A 17,161-nucleotide genomic window follows, 5' to 3' on the forward strand; every position below is an offset into this window, starting at 1 on the left:
TATAGCACCCTACCCTACACCGGTTATTCTCTGGATGTATTCCAATCTCTGTCTCCCTCTACAGTTTTTACCCTCCAGTTCCCTCGAGCTCCAAGGAGATTATTCCCGGATGCTGTAACACATGTATTATCATCCTCTCCCCTACTCTTATCAGTTTTTACCATATGTTTCTGCCTTCACTGATGCTGCGGAGAACCTCCTCATGCTTTATCTTATCAGTCCACTCAATTTTCAACATTCTTGAGAGTGGCACATCTCAAACTCATCGACTGTCTTCTGTTTCGATTTTACCATTGTCCATGACTACCATACTACAATGCGATCCAAAAGTGCATTCTCAGAAATTTAATTACCAAATTAGCAGCAGAGTTCCCTTGGCAAGGAATATCCAATTTTTTGAAGCCAGTCTGCTTCTTAAGTTCTCTTTCCTCCCTCAATCATGCCCTATTTTGCCCCCAAGGTAGCAGAATTCCTTAACGTCGTCTACTTCTTGATCACCAGTTTTAATGTTAAGTTTGTAGCTAATCTCAATTGTGCTACTGTTCATCACTATCGGTTTTCTTCGGTTCACTCTCATTCATATTTGGCATTCATTGGACTGTTAATTTTATTCTGAAACTCCTGAAATTCTTTTTCACAACGAGGAAGTCAATATCATCAATGAGTCTTATTGCTGTCATTTTATTCATAATTTCTAGCAGTATTATCTATATTCCCTTGGTAAATCTCAACGGGTATCATAAAAATGGCATATTTTCATTCCTTCCTTAGCTTGTATTTTCAGTGTTAGCACAGTCGATATTATCTTTTAACAGTTGCAAGTTATGGCGATTAGAACTGGTATCCTCATATCTTTTCCGACATGGGTAATAATAACATACTTGCCATCAAATTTTGTTACAAGTTATGATTTATCGTAATTGTTTTCACACGTATTCCTCGAGGAATCCTAGACATCATACACTGGCTCCACTTTCTCTATTTGAAAATATTTCTTCAGTAACGGATAATGGTCTTAAAGGGCCAGGCATTTTCCAAATCGGAAACATAACTGCTAGTAAAATTTATGACTAAAGACAAGTGCTTACTGCTACGACTGGCCGAAGACAACATATATAAAGGGAGAAAGCCGAATGACCTACCTATAAGCTTATGGAATTGAAGATTCAAAATCAGTGTTTTTTTTACTATCTCTGACTTACGACAATGAGACATGTACTGTTAATGCGAAAACATTTCAAAACGTCACGCTTGCTCGGCGAACAACGTGGAGGATTTAGTAGCAGAGGCAAGAAGACAAACAAATGAACCCGGAAACCGATTGGAGACGTAGTTATGACTGCAATGACAATGAAATTAAACTGGAAAGCAAATGTAGTCAGGGAAAGGGATAGTAGTTTCGCCAGGGAAGTCTTTTTGTACTCTATGAAAATGCCGATAAGAAAACTTAACGAAAGATGCAAACATGATATCACAAACCAGTCATAATGCTCTTAGCTAAGAATTTGAATGTATGTGACAATATACTGACGGCCATAAAACTATTAAAATGTTGACTTAGAGATTTTTGAAGGATAATTTTGAAGGATAATTTAATACTGTGATTAAAACACAATTCGAGTCTTTTGTTAATCCCGCAGAAAAATTTAATTTAACTCCACAGGGGGAATATTCCTGGTTTGAAACCACTAGTGTAGGCCTTTCATCAAAGTATTCGGGAACATTCGCTCCATCGAATCACTACTGAGTGTTGATGTGCTGCTATTAGGACACTGAACGCCCACTTGAGAAGCTCAAGTTAAATCCCTCTCCAATCATAAAGTTTGAAGTTGTTTTCCATGTCTCTAAATCACGTTAGATGAATGATTGGATGCTTCTATTAAGAAACTGAAGTTATTTCGCTCTCCCATCATTTCCCGACAAACTATTGTTTCGTCTCTGATGGCTCGATCTTGAATCTGTGTAGTAGGATGTCTGTACAACTCTCTAGTTAGCTCACGCTTTTATATATTTAAGCTTTCCAAGTTAGTGTTCAGCGGTTGTACATAATGAAGTTGTGATTCCTATATCACATGCTACAATATCTGAGGAATCGACCACATTGTGCTCTAATTTGCGCAAAATAAAATAATAATTCTTTTTTGCAGTTGCAATGGAGTGGAAAAATAAAACTAATAGCTCGAATAAATGCATTGTTTATAAGACTAACTTTGTGGAACAAAGTTCACTTTATGACACAAGTACTTTTTTGTTACTCAAACCTTTCGTTGGCCTTGTAGTAACTGCTCAGTGCTATTTGGCATCTCCTTTTAGATGTCTACAATGTCGACTACACTTCGTCAACTGCGAACAATTTTTGCTCCAAAACGTTTTCCTTAATCATAAAACTAATTATTTTTCTGAAAAAGGAATCTGTTATAAACTAAAAAAACGTCCAGATCGTCCCACAGCAAATTTTGGTGAATTTTCTAAGTCAACCTCAAATCGTAGGAAAATGTATTTCTCGATGAACGTAATATGTGTGAAATCTGGCAACGGATTTTAGGTCTTCCCCACATCACACGTCATGGAGGTTTTTGGATCTTAATAAAAGACTGATGGAGATGCGTATTCTTTCCACAAAATCGACCAGTACCCATACTGTAACCATTCCAAATGTGGGTACTGTGTCACTATTCCTCTTGTCTCGCTCCCTTCCGTTTTTAATGGTGTTACGCTTTCGCTTTGCCTTGGTTTTCAAGCTTGTTAAAACAAGGAGGAACTGTAATGTTATTGAAAATACAGAGGCTCCCGTGTAAACATAATGGAGCAATAAATAATTTTATATTGCTTCGAAGCATTATGTTTTCCGGTCATTATGTAAAAAGTTATTGTTGGCAAGGACTATGACTCTTCTCAGGGTGAAATTTTCGCCTAAGTATATAGCTTCAGTAGCAGCAGTATTTCAGTATGGTCGATTGAAGTCTGGCATCACTACCCATATATTTCGCAAACTCATTGTATAAAAACTATGTCATGACAACTTCATTTCCCTACCTATTTCATCAGTGATATTTTAAAATAGTTTATGTCCGTAAGTGAATTATTTTTAGAAAACTGTATAGCAGTTGTCCCCACAAATTAATAGCAGACATTTTCTGAAACAGAATTACTAATATCGATACAACCACAATGTTTCTGTTAGGGTTCCACTCAAAGATGAACTCTGTTAGCCTGATAAGATTTACTGGTGTCAACGCTGTGTCGCTGTTCGCGTGTCAAGTGCATGCGTTCTAATGTTACTATATTAATATTATTCACGAAAACGCTTTCCCTCGAGATTCCCACAAATTCGCGTGGCTTCCAGAGCAGCTTATCCTTCGTCCTAGATCGGAGAGTATCCCAGCTTCGCCTCATCGCTTGAGCTGCCACTGCCTCCGGACACAGTACTCTGTTGAGTATACTGACCCGCGGTTGGATTTGAACTGGAGTATTCGGGATTTGAGACCGCGCCTGGGCAGGTGTTTGGGGCCGTTCGGCGATCCATCGCTGCAACAGGAGCACACAACACAATTCAGTGAAGCGCCACAGAATGAACCATTTGTCGAAGGACCGCTAAGGCTATTGTGCTTACTGGAAACTACAGTGAGTAGGCACACTACAGCATAAGCCGTGCTGGGCTGCATAACATTTCCAGTACTTAGCTTCTCGGTGGTGCAACACTACTTAACAAGTTCAGAGATAACACAGTCAAAGTGGTTAACATGCAATACTACGTGCCTTAACAATACTAAGCATGCTTTCACGTAAAGTTAGCAAGATAGTAATTATGGATCTGAAATTCAGTCTGCTACTTTATATAAATGTTCCATTGCTGGTGTAACTTACTGGGCAAAATGTGCTTAGTATGTCAGGGACTTTATTAGATTATTTGCATGGCTCCCTATTCAACTATTTTTTCCGACCAACTGCACGGTTCACGGCGGTAAAGATCCCCATTAGAATAAAGCAGAAATGAAATAGTTCTTCCCCGTGAGGTCTCATAAGATTAGCGACCATCTAAGTTACACCGACACTCTGTTTCTCAAGAAAGTTATTAATTATGATGTTCTTACCGCTAGGACATTTGGTACAAAATCCCAGAAAATAAAGGATCTCAGTAAAAAATTCTTTAAGTTAGTTTATAAAATAATATGTACATGATTCAGAGATGGGAGACATGATGACTACATATGTGTAGGTTTGAACATAAGCGAAGTTTTTGACACACTTACGAAACATCATGTAAATATGAGTAATTCTAATGAAAATCGTCAGTAACGTACTTACGAAAGCAGATAAAGAGAGAACGTTTCCAATTGCAGAGAGTCTAGTGCTACGTACAGTACGTACTGTAGTAAAAATTTTCATACAACGATGAAATTTTATTTTGATCCAATGAAATAATTTACGTTGTACATACTTCCTTCTTACGTCATTATCTGCATGAGTTCTTACTTCGTTGCGTGATTGCCATTGGATTTAACGACGTGCAAAGGGACGAAGAACAGACGATGAAGGCATTAGAGATGGAGCACAAATTCTGACTGAGTAGAGAACCTGCCATGCCGTTTCAGAGGAACCACTCATGCATATCCTTAGCTTCTGTCCCAGATCAGCACTGTTTTAGAAAGCATCGGTCATGCGAAACTAAACTTGCCCTTCTTTCACATGGTGTCCAGTGAACCATGGATGATGGGCAACAGGCAGGTTCCATATTCGTCATTTCCGAAAAGCGTTTGACACCGTGCCCCACTGCAGCCTGTTACCGAAGGTAGGGGCATGCGAAATAGGTTCCCAGATATGTGAGTGGCTCGAAGACTTCTTAAGCAGATCAATCCAGTATGTTGTCCACGATGGTGAGCGTTCAGCACGGACAAGCGTATCGTCAGGAATGCCAAGGGGAAGTGTGATAAAACTTCAATTATTCTCTATAATTATACATAAACGATCTGACGGAGAGGGTGAGCGTGAATGTGCGGCTGTTTGCTGATGGTACTGGGATGTACCCGAAAGTGGTGTTCTTGAGTAACTAGGATGACGCAAAAAGCCTTCGACCAAATTTCTAGTTCATGTGGTGAATAACATGCATCTCTAAATGAAGAAGAATGTGATGTAATGTTGCAACTACAGGATATAGTGGATATTACTGAAGCTAACGGAAAGACTCATGGAATGAAAATCAATGGAAAAAAAACAAAAGTAATGACACGAGAAGGAAGTAAGAAAGGTAAAGTTAATGCTGAGTATAGAAGTAATGGAACATGAGTAAAGCTTTAAATATCTAGGAAGCATAATAGAAACGGATTACAAGAGCATTACAGATGTTAAAACCAGAATATCTGTGACGAAAGATGCATTTTATAAGAAAACGAGAATTCTCTACCGCAAAGAAGTGAGGAAAAGGCTAATGAAATATTTTGTATACTGTTTCCTTATATATGGTGATAAAACGTGGAGACTAAGGAAGAAAGATAGAGCAAGGCTGGTAGTTTTTGTAATGTGGACGTGTTGGAGGCTGGAAAGAATAAGCTGGATGGAGAGAGTGAAAAATGAAGAGATACTGAGAGTAGTGGGAAGGCAAGGCCAGTTACTAGAAGAAGAAATTGAAACTGCATTGGAAATATGTCAAGAAACAAGGAGGGGCTCACAAAAACTGTCTTACAAGGTTACGTGGAAGGAAAGAGGAGGTGAAGGAGAAAGAGATTTTAGATCCTGGGTGATGTGATTGACGGCAGCACACACAGCAAATGGCAGAAAGCTCATCATGATGAATGTTCCAACACAGCATCAGTAGTGCTTTCCTGCGTCAGTCAAATATCTAGGTGTAACATTGTATAGCGATATGAAATGGAACGCGCTTGTAAGGATTGTAGTAGGAAATGCGACTTCGTTTTATTGAGAGAATCTTAGGAAAGTGTGGTTCATCTGTAAAGAAGACCGCGACACATTCTTGAGTACTACTCGAGTGCTTGGGATCGCCACCAGTTCAGATTCGTAGAAGATATCGAAGTATTTCAGAGACGCGCTGCCAGATCAGTTAATCGTAGGCTCGATCAACATGCAAACACTGCGGAGATTGTTCGTGAACTCAAATGGGAATCCCTGGAGAGAATTCGGTGAACCGGCATACGAAGCTGACTGCAGAACGATTCTGCTACCTACATTTAGCGTAAGGACTAGGAACGTAAGGTAAGTCAGAACTCGTTCGGAGGCATATAGACATTCATTTTCCCCTCGCTCTATTTGGGAGAGGAACAGGACAGGAAATGACCAGTAGTTGTTCAAGGTACCCTTCGCCACGCACCATACAGTGGCTTGCGGCGTATGTGTGTAAATACAGATGATGTGGAAGTGATTTAGGAAAATCGAGCATAACATAAGTGTACATAGTGTGAGGAACATTTAAACCACCGTCTTCGCGAACACTGGTGTCATTAGAGGTAACATACTGATTTTGAGTAGCCAGTTGATTACCCACATTCAATTCTTCTATGATTGCCCTAAATCGCTTCAGGCGTTGGATCCTTCGAAAACTATTTTTTGACCATCACTGTCCAGTTTTAGCTGGCAGGTTGTCCCTTCGTGTGACTAGGACTTCCCGTCCAGTAGACCGTTCACCGGATGCAAGTCTTTCTATTTGACGCCACTTCGGCGACTTGCCCGTCGGTGCGGATGAAATGATGGTGATGATTAGGACAACACAACATCCAGTACCAGAGCGGAGAAAATCTCTGACCCAGCCGGGAATCGAACCTGGGCCCTTAGGATTGACATTCTGTCGCGCTGACCACTCAGCTACCGGAGGCGGACAAGTTGTCCCTAATAACCCCATAGTCTAGGTAATATTCTGTTCCTTGCATCTTCGATAGAGATCTACCATGACCTGGGATTGGACGGGTCTGGGGCAGCAAGACGCTTGTGGCCGCTTTGAAGGAATCACCAAAGCATGCCGTCCAAAGTGGATAAGGGAAATAAGGGTAAATCTGAATGATCAGATTTATAACAAGTTTTCGTATAAATATCTGCCAAAGATTAGCAAAGACATCAGATAAATGCTAGAACACTTAACAGCTGATACATCCATGTTTCTGGCAAGAATAATATACAGAAGAATGGAACAGGAAATTAGAGATCTGTCAGATGGTACTAGAGATATTCGTAGACGGTAGAAGCTGTACAGGAAAACAGTCTGCCATTTTAGGGTGAAGAAGTTGGAGGAGGAGAGAAGTCACAGCAAAGCGAATCAGATCAGTCAGCTAAGACTCAGGTTTTATATATGTGGCAAGTTTTCATATTTTCCTGGTAAAGTTTTCGTGAAAAAGATTTCCAGAAGGGCGGTTAGTAGAAGCGGCTGCCTCAAACAAATGTAAATAAAAGAGAATGAAGAAACGTTCGGGTCATCTGGGATACAGGATATGCTGATAGGTGAGCGTCACATCTCACAGACGTTGAAGTTCCGTGAACACTGTCGTCTACAGGTTAGCATGAGTCCTGCAGTCTGATAAGAAGTGCTAATGGCTATTAATATGGGGTGTGCCCAGCCGTCACAGTTGTAAAAGCTTGAACTCTGCTGGGCATGCTTTCAGTGAGGTGTCGGAATATCTGTGGAGGAATGGCAACGCCTTCTTCGTCAAAACGAAATCAGTCAAGGTAGTCGTATCGCACCAGTGGGGGGAGGGAGGGGGGGGGGGTCAGGAGCGAATTCGACGTAACTCATCCCAAAGGAAGGGGTTCCATTGGGTTCAGGTTGGGACTCCGGATTGGCCAGTCATTTCACGAAAAATTTGTCCACAGACCATTGCCTCACAGACACTGCTTTATGGCCGAGTACATTGTCATGATTATACAAATAACCATTATCTCCTAACTGTTCTTCTACTGCAAGCAGTTCGCAAAGCTGTGGAATGTGTACATATTCTTCGGATTTTGTGTTTTTTTAAGCGCAATAATGTGATCACACCACGAAAAATAACCCACTTCTTAACACCATCTCCTCCGTACTTCACTATTGGCACTACACATGATGGCAGATAACGTTATCGAGGCATTCGGCAAACCCAAACGCTATCATCGGAGTGTCACAGCGTAATTCATCACCCCACACCACTTGTTTCAATGCAAAGCCGTCGCTCTTTACGCCATTTCAATCGTCGCTTAGTGCTGACTGCAGGAATGTGAGTCTTATCAGGAGCCGCTCGACGACTAACCCACATTCTCTTTAACATCCTTATGCAGAGCCGTAGTGGTGGCTGGATACTGGCAGCATTTTGGCACTTAGAAGCGACCCCTTCGTCCGATCTCGTACGAATCTTAACAATCACCTTCCGCGATACTCGACGGTCGTTGTCCGACAGAACATAAGGTCTGTCTGATCTTGGTACAGTCGTGATTGCTCCCCCACCTTTCCACGCCACAGGCAAATAACAAGCAAACGAAATGGGTCACTTTAGAAGGAATACAATGTGATGGATTTTTCCGAAGTCACTGAGTTTACTTGTCCGACCCTTTCTGCTGTTTACACTACTCGAGATATAAAACAAGACTCTCCGTCTTCTTTTATACCGGCAGATCCGCCTCTCGTGACATCTAGCGGTCAATTCGGCATTACGTATTTTTATTTGGTACTGTAGCTTCCACTGTTTGTAATACGATACACGTGAAACAAGCACAGGCGCGCGCAACTGCCAAATGGTATATACGATGCCATGTTTCTCAGTTAAAACAATAATTGATCTACACTATTAGCGATCGGATCTGTGATAAAGCTTCGGCCAGCCATTGTGCAATAAGAACGCTGAAGTACCAGTGCAAAAAATTATTAAACATCTTACGCTAACACTGTAGCAAATTACAATTACAGCAAATTACAGGTAGCAAATTACAGTCATCCGGAAATATAGTATTGGTGGTGTAGTGTTTGACACAGTCACGTCATTTGATTATGTAGGCACAGTGTTGCCTGAAACAGGACGAGCTTGTTAAGTTGGTTGTAGGAAATGAGAATGATCGACTTTGGTTTATTGGGAGAATTCTAGGAAAGTGTGGTTCATCTAAGTAGCATTATTGTATTCTGTAAGGGTGTTGCGGAGCCCAGACGGGTCAGAGAAAACGAAGACAGTAAAACAATACAGAGGCGTGCTGCGAGATTTATTACCGACAGTTCCGATCAAATCACCAGTACGACAGAAATGATTTGTGTGACCTTGAGATAAGAAGACGTTATGTTCTCGAAACGCTGTTGAGGAACGCCGAAACAGTTCAGTGGTGAATGGCTGAATGTCGGCGTCGCTGGACACAAAATTTCGGCAGTCATTCACTTTGTCATCATCAGGTGCACTGATGAACTGTCTGTCTTTGTATTTCCCTGTTTTTCTCTTTTTATTTATTTGTTGTTAAGTTTCATTCTCTTGTCAGAGAGGTGGGCGAACTACTGAGAGATCTTCTCTATTTGGAATTTGATGTAAATTTTTATTTTAATTTCCACTTTTTCTTCTTACACTGTTTCTTATCTTCTAGATTATCTATGACCTCAGTCACTAAACTTAATGTTAATCACATTTTAATTGCTACGTTTTGCTTTTGTTTTGTTGTATAATTCCCAACTAAATTAAGTTAAAACACACCATTTCCGCATATTTCAGGAAGTTGTTGCAATACATTACACATGAGCTATAATTTTTGGGGATGTCTGGGCTACTACTCACAATATTAGAAGCTACTTTACAGTGAAATGCAGATAAATAAGTTGTTTTAAAAGTTAGGTTGTTTGTGAAGCTAGGTTGTAGCATTTTGTATTTAATATACATTAAAGGGGGCCTTTAATGTTGCTAGATCAGAGTAAGAGAAATTCTGGGAGCGAAGTAGGTAGTATTGGGTGCGGGGAGTTGGGGGAAGGGGGAGGGGGAGGGAAGAGATACGCATGGGCACGAATCATGGAAGGAAAGGAGCGCACCTGATGATATCGTGATCGCTTCCCGAAACATTTCGCCCTTGGGACACTGGCACCCATACATTCACACATGAACTATTTCGTAATGAATTACCCTGGGGGAAGTTGAAGAATCACACTATAGAGGAAGTTTAGAGAACCAGAATTTACGAAGTCGTCGATTTTGATCCGGTGTCGGAATGTGCCACCTGTGGGATAGTAGATGTAATGATAATAGTTTCTTCGTCTTCCGCCGGCAGACAGCGTAGTGTCATAGCTACCAGAGCGCCATCTGTGTATACCCTTTAACAGGGAGTGCTAACAGTGTGGTAAAAATGTGTGCTTCAAGGATGCAGTGATACCACGGAGATGCACTCTGTTCGTATAGCCAACTGAGCGAGTTTGAAAGGGGTCACCCTGTAGCCTTCCGAGTGGCGGGCTGGTCCTTTCGGAGAATTGCCACACAAGTTGGACATTCTGCATCAGTCACTTGTGCAATGATGTTTGTGTCAGTGGTCACGTGAACATTTTCACACCCATAGGAGAGATTCTGGACGTCTATACAGCAGACACGCCCTCTATGAAAGTTGTGCTGTAAGGGCAGCAACTGTAGATCGTACAGCTGCCACAGCACAGATAAGAGGGCATGTAAGCCCATATGTGTCAACACGCACTGTTGGGAGCTATTATTTACTGTGGAACTATGGGCACGCACACCTCTAGCCTGTCTTTCACTCACGCCACAGCATCGATGAGCACAACTCTATTAATGATGTCACAGGATCCCTTGGAAAATGGAATGGCACGACGTGATCCTCAGCAATGAAATCAAATCCTGCCTGTACGCAAGTTATTGTCGTATACCTGGTGACTGCTGTCTCGTAGAGTGCACTTGTCAAAGACACCCTGGCTCCACCGCAGGCCTTACGGTCTTGGGTGCAATAAGCTACGACTCTTCTTCACCTTTGTTGTTTCTGGAGGGCACGCTAATCTGCGCTCAGTACGTGCAGCATGTTGTTAGATGTGTTCTTTGGTGGTGGTTGCAATACGAAGGTGATGTGTTGTTCCAACAGGATAATGCTCACACTCGTTCTGCCCGTGAAAGTCAACGAGCTCTGCGAGACGTGCAGCAATTTCCCAGGCCAGCCCGTTCTTCGAATTAAAAATGATAATTATCTCAAGACCCTACGCTGCCGACAGGCGTTGATGTACGTCAACGGGGACAGTTGAAAATGCGTGCCCCGAGCGGGACTCGAACCTGGCATCTCCTGCGTACATGGCAGATGCTCTATCCATCTGAACCACCGAGGGCACTGAACATAGTGCGACTGCAGGAATTTATCCCTTGCACGCTCCCCGTGAGACCCACATTCCCTACTTAATGTCCACACACTCGGTAGGATTATCTGCCGCGAGTAATGAGTATAATGGGCAGGGGCACTAGGAATGTAGTGTGTGGACATTAAGATGGGTATTAGGGTCTCACGGGGAGCGTGCAAGGGATAAATCCCTGCAGTCGCACTATCCTCTGTGCCCTAGGTGGCTCAGATGGATAGAGCGTCTGCCATGTAAGCAGGAGATGCCGGTTTCGAGTCTCGCTCGGGGCACATATTTTCCACTGTCCCCGTCGATATATATAAACTCCTGTCGGCAGCTTAGGGTCTTAATTATCATTTCATTCTAGAGAGTTGCACGGTCACAGATGGTATCTGTCCTTTCGGACATTCTTCGGATTTGTCTCCAGTCGAGCATGTGCGGATACGAAGAGACGAGAAGTGACTCGTTCAACATGTCAGTCAATATCTCTTACAGAACTACGTAAACAGGTCTAACAGGCGTGGCATAATGTGTCCCAGGACAGTATTCGCCATCTGTACGATCAATTGGATGTCAGATTTAGCGACCGCATTGCCTCCCGTGGAGGCTACACCACTTACTATGTAGTATGGGTGTTACAGCATCGGTCGATACATGGTACCCAAGAACCGCTTGTGCTGTTAATCTGTAAATGTCATCATTTCATGTACAAAATGTCCAGACACTCTGTGACTAAAATGATACTGAAAAAGAGGATGACAGACTAAAGGCGGAAATACTAAATGTCTTTTTCCAAAGCTGTTTCACAGAGGAAGATTGCACTGTAGTTCCTCCTCTAGATTGTCGCACAGATGACAAAATGGTAGATATCGAAATAGACGACAGAGGGATAGAGAAACAATTAAAATCGTTCAAAAGAGGAAAGGCCGCTGGACCTGATGGGGTACCAGTTCGAATTTACACAGAGTACGCGAAGGAGCTTGCCCCCCTTCTTGCAGCGGTGTACCGTAAGTCTGTAGAAGAGCGTAGCGTTCCAAAGGATTGGAAAAGGGCACAGGTCATCTCCGTTTTCAAGAAGGGACGTCGAACAGATGTGCAGAACTATAGACATATATCTCTAACGTCGATTAGTTGTAGAATTTTGGAACATGTATTATGTTCGAGTATAATGACTTTTCTGGAGACTAGAAATCTACTCTGTAGGAATCTGCATGGGTTTCGAAAAAGACGGTCGTTTGAAACCCAGCTCGCACTATTCGTCCACGAGACTCAGAGGGCCATAGACGCGGGTTCACAGGTAGATGCCGTGTTTCCTGACTTCCGCAAGGCTTTCGATACAGTTCCCCACAGTCGTTTAATGAGCCAAGTAAGAGCATATGGGCTGTCAGACCAATTGTGTGATTGGATTGAAGAGATCCTAGATAAAAGAACGCAGCATGTCGTTCTCAATGAAGAGAAGTCTTCCGAAGTAAGAGTGATTTCAGGTGTGCCGCAGGGGAGTGTCGTAGGACCGTTGCTATTTACAATATACATAAATGACCTTATGGATGACATCGGAAGTTCACTGAGGCTTTTTGCGGATGATGCTGTGGTATATCGAGAAGTTGTAACATTGGAAAATTGTACTGAAATGCAGGAGGATCTGCAGCGAATTGACGCATGGTGCAGGGAATGGCAATTGAATCTCAATGTTGTTGTTGTGGTCTTCAGTCCTGAGACTGGTTTGATGCAGCTCTCCATGCTACTCTATCCTGTGCAAGCTTCTTCATCTCCCAGTACCTACTGCAACCTACATCCTTCTGAATCTGCTTAGTGTATTCATCTCTTGGTCTCCTCCTATGATTTTTACCCTCCACGTTGCCCTCAAATACTAAATTGGTGATCCCTTGATGCCTCAGAACATGTCCTACAAACCGATCCCTTCTTCTGGTCAAGTTGTGCCACAAACTTCTCTTCTCCCCAATCCTATTCAATACTTCCTCATTAGTTACGTGATCTACCCATCTAATCTTCAGCATTCTTCTGTAGCACCACATTTCAAAAGCTTCTATTCCCTTCTTGTCCAAACTATTTACCGTCCATGTTTCACTTCCATACATGGCTACACTCCATACAAATACTTTCAGAAATAACTTCCTGACACTTAAATCTATACTCGATGTTAACAAATTTCTCTTCTTCAGAAACGCTTTCCTTGCCATTGCCAGTCTACATTTTATATCCTCTCTACTTCGTCCATCATCAGTTATTTTGCTCCCCAAATAGCAAAACTCCTTTACTACTTTAAGTGTCTCATTTCCTAATCTAATACCCTCAGCATCACCCGACTTTACTCGACTACATTCCATTATCCTCGTTTTGCTTTTGTTGATGTTCATCTTATATCCTCCCTTCAAGACACCATCCATTCCGTTCAACTGCTCTTCCAAGTCCTTTGCTGTCTCTGACAGAATTACAATGTCATCGGCGAACCTCAAAGTTTTTATTTCTTCTCCATGGATTTTAATACCTACTCCAAATTTTTCTTTTGTTTCCTTTACTGCTTCCTCAATATAGAGATTGAATAACATCGGGGAGAGGCTACAACCCTGTCTTACTCCCCTCCCAACCACTGCTTCCCTTTCATGTCCCTCAACTCTTATAACTGCCATCTGGTTTCTGTACAAGTTGTAAATAGCCTTTCGCTCCCTGTATTTTACCCCTGCCACCTTTAGAATTTGAAAGAGAGTATTCCAGTCAACATTGCCAAAAGCTTTCTCTAAGTCTACAAATGCTAGAAACGTAGGTTTGCCTTCCTTAATCTTTCTTCTAAGATAAGTCGTAAGGTCAGTATTGCCTCACGTGTTCCAGTATTTCTACGGAATCCAAACCGATCTTCCCCGAGGTCAGCTTCTACTAGTTTTTCCATTCGTCTGTAAGGAATTCGTGTTAGTATTTTGCAGCTGTGGCTTATTAAACTAATTGTTCGGTAATTTTCACATCTGTCAACACCTGCTTTCTTTGGGATTGGAATTATTATATTCTTCTTGAAGTCTGATGGTATTTCGCCTGTTTCATACATCTCGCTCACCAGATGGTAGAGTTTTGTCAGGACTGGCTCTCCCAAGACCGTCAGTAGTTCTAATGGAATGTTGTCTACTCTGGGGGCCTTGTTTCGACTCAGGTCCTTCAGTGCTCTGTCAAACTCTTCACGCAGTATCGTATCTCCCATTTCATCTTCATCTACATCCTCTTCCATTTCCATAATATTGTCCTCAAGTGCATCGGCCTTGTATAGACCCTCTATATACTCCTTCCACCTTTCTGCTTTCCCTTCTTTGCTTAGAACTGGGTTTCCATCTGAGCTCTTGATGTTCATACATGTGGTTCTCTTATCTCCAAAGGTCTCTTTAATTTTCCTGTAGGCAGTATCTATCTTACCCCTAGTGAGACAAGCCTCTACATCCTTACATTTGTCCTCTAGCCATCCCTGCTTAGCCATTTTGCACTTCCTGTCGATGTCATTTTTGAGACGTTTGTATTCCTTTTTGCCTGCTTCATTTACTGCATTTTTATATTTTCTCCTTTCATCAATTAAATTCAATATTTCTTCTGTTACCCAAGGATTTCTACTAACCCTCTTCTTTTTACCTACTTGATGGTCTGCTGCCTTCACTACTTCATCCCTCAGAGCTACCCATTCTTCTTCTACTGTATTTCTTTCCCCCATTCCTTTCAATTGTTCCCTTAAGCTCTCCCTGAAACTCTGTACAACCTCTGGTTCTTTCAGTTTATCCTGGTCCCATATCCTTAAATTCCCACCTTTTTGCAGTTTCTTCAGTTTTAATCTACAGGTCATAACCAATAGATTGTGGTCAGAGTCCACATCTGCCCCTGGAAATGTCTTACAATTTAAAACCTGGTTCCTAAATCTCTGTCTTACCATTATATAATCTATCTGATACCTTTTAGTATCTCCAGGGTTCTTCCATGTATACAACCTTCTATCACGATTCTTAAACCAAGAGTTAGCTATGATTAAGTTGTGCTCTGTGCAAAATTCTATCAGGCGGCTTCCTCTTTCATTTCTTAGCCCCAATCCATATTCACCTACTACGTTTCCTTCTCTTCCTTTTCCTACACTCGAATTCCAGTCACTCATGACTATTAAATTTTCGTCTCCCTTCACTCTCTGAATAATTTCTTTTATTTCATCATACATTTCTTCAATTTCTTCTTCATCTGCAGAGCTAGTTGGCATATAAACTTGTACTACTGTAGTCGGTGTGGGCTTCGTATCTATCTTGGCCACAATAATGCGTTCACTATGCTGTTTGTAGTAGCTTACCCGAATTCCTATTTTCCTATTCATTATTAAACCTACTCCTGCATTACCCCTATTTGACTTTGTGTTTATAACCCTGTAGTCACCTGACCAGAAGTCTTGTTCCTCCTGCCACCGAACTTCACTAATTCCCACAATATCTAACTTTAACCTATCCATTTCCCTTTTTAAATTTTCTAACCTACCTGCCCGATTAAGGGATCTGACATTCCACGCTCCGATCCGTAGAACGCCAGTTTTCTTTCTCCTGATAACGACATCCTCTTGAGTAGTCCCCGCCCGGAGATCCGCATGGGGGACTATTTTACCTCCGGAATATTTTACCCAAGAGGACGCCATCATCATGTAATCATACAGTAAAGCTGCATGCCCTCGGGAAAAATTACGGCCGTAGTTTCCCCTTGCTTTCAGCCGTTCGCAGTACCAGCACAGCAAGGCCGTTTTGGTTATTGTTACAAGGCCAGATCAGTCAATCATCCAGACTGTTGCCCTTGCAACTATTGAAAAGGCTGCTGCCCCTCTTCAGGAACCACACGTTTGTCTGGCCTCTCAACAGATACCCCTCCGTTGTGGTTGTACCTACGGTACGGCTATCTGTATCGCTGAGGCACGCAAGCCTCCCCACCAACGGCAAGGTCCATGGTTCATGTGGGGGGGGGGGGGGGGATCTCAATGTAGGCAAGTGTAATGTGCTGCGAATACATAGAAAGATAGATCCCTTATCATTTAGCTACAAAATAGCAGGTCAGCAACTGGAAGCAGTTAATTCCATAAATTATCTGGGAGTACGCATTAGGAGTGATTTAAAATGGAATGATCATATAAAGTTGATCGTTGGTAAAGCAGATGCCAGACTGAGATTCATTGGAAGAATCCTAAGGAAATACAATCCGAAAACAAAGGAAGTAGGTTACAGTACGCTTGTTCGCCCACTGCTTGAATACTGCTCAGCAGTGTGGGATCCGTACCAGATAGGGTTGATAGAAGAGATAGAGATGATCCAACGGAGAGCAGCGCGCTTCGTTACAGTATCATTTAGTAATGGCGAAAGCGTTACGGAGATGATAGATAAACTCCAGCGGAAGACCCTGCAGGAGAGACGCTCAGTAGCTCGGTACGGCCTTTTGTTGAAGTTTCGAGAACATACCTTCACCAGGGAGTCGAGCAGTATATTGCTCCCTCCTAAGTATATCTCGCGAATAGACCATGAGGATAAAATCAGAGAGATTAGTGCCCAAACAGAAGCATACCGACAATCCTTCTTTCCACGAACAATACGAGACTGGAATAGAAGGGAGAACCGATAGAGGTACCCAAGGCACCCTCCGCGACACACCGTCAGGTGGCTTGCGGAGTGTGGATGTAGATGTAGATGTAGATGTACTCGTTGTGAACCGATGCAGCAATAAATGCTAAGTGAATTGGAAACCTTTAAGACCGTCTGCTATTTTTTATTTTGGTTACGTACTTATGTTTTTGTGTGAGCTGAGTAAATTTTGATACTCAAATATCGAAGCTCCTAGGGAGGATCAATGTATGTTCGTTTACAGAAGATTGTTCTAATTTGAAAA

At 42.2% G+C, this 17,161-nt stretch overlaps 1 protein-coding gene across 1 annotated transcript in view; it reads right to left on the reverse strand.

Moving 5' to 3' along the window:
• The window catches only part of LOC126419513 (uncharacterized), a 730,476-nt gene that overhangs the window by 489,880 nt on the left and 223,435 nt on the right, over positions 1–17,161 (reverse strand). The window contains exon 5 of the mRNA XM_050086703.1: positions 3,448–3,528. Within this exon, the coding sequence (XP_049942660.1) occupies positions 3,448–3,528 (81 nt within the window). The remainder of the gene's footprint in view (positions 1–3,447; positions 3,529–17,161) is intronic.

This window comes from Schistocerca serialis, chromosome 9, assembly GCF_023864345.2.
Source record: "Schistocerca serialis cubense isolate TAMUIC-IGC-003099 chromosome 9, iqSchSeri2.2, whole genome shotgun sequence".
NCBI lineage: Eukaryota > Metazoa > Arthropoda > Insecta > Orthoptera > Acrididae > Schistocerca > Schistocerca serialis.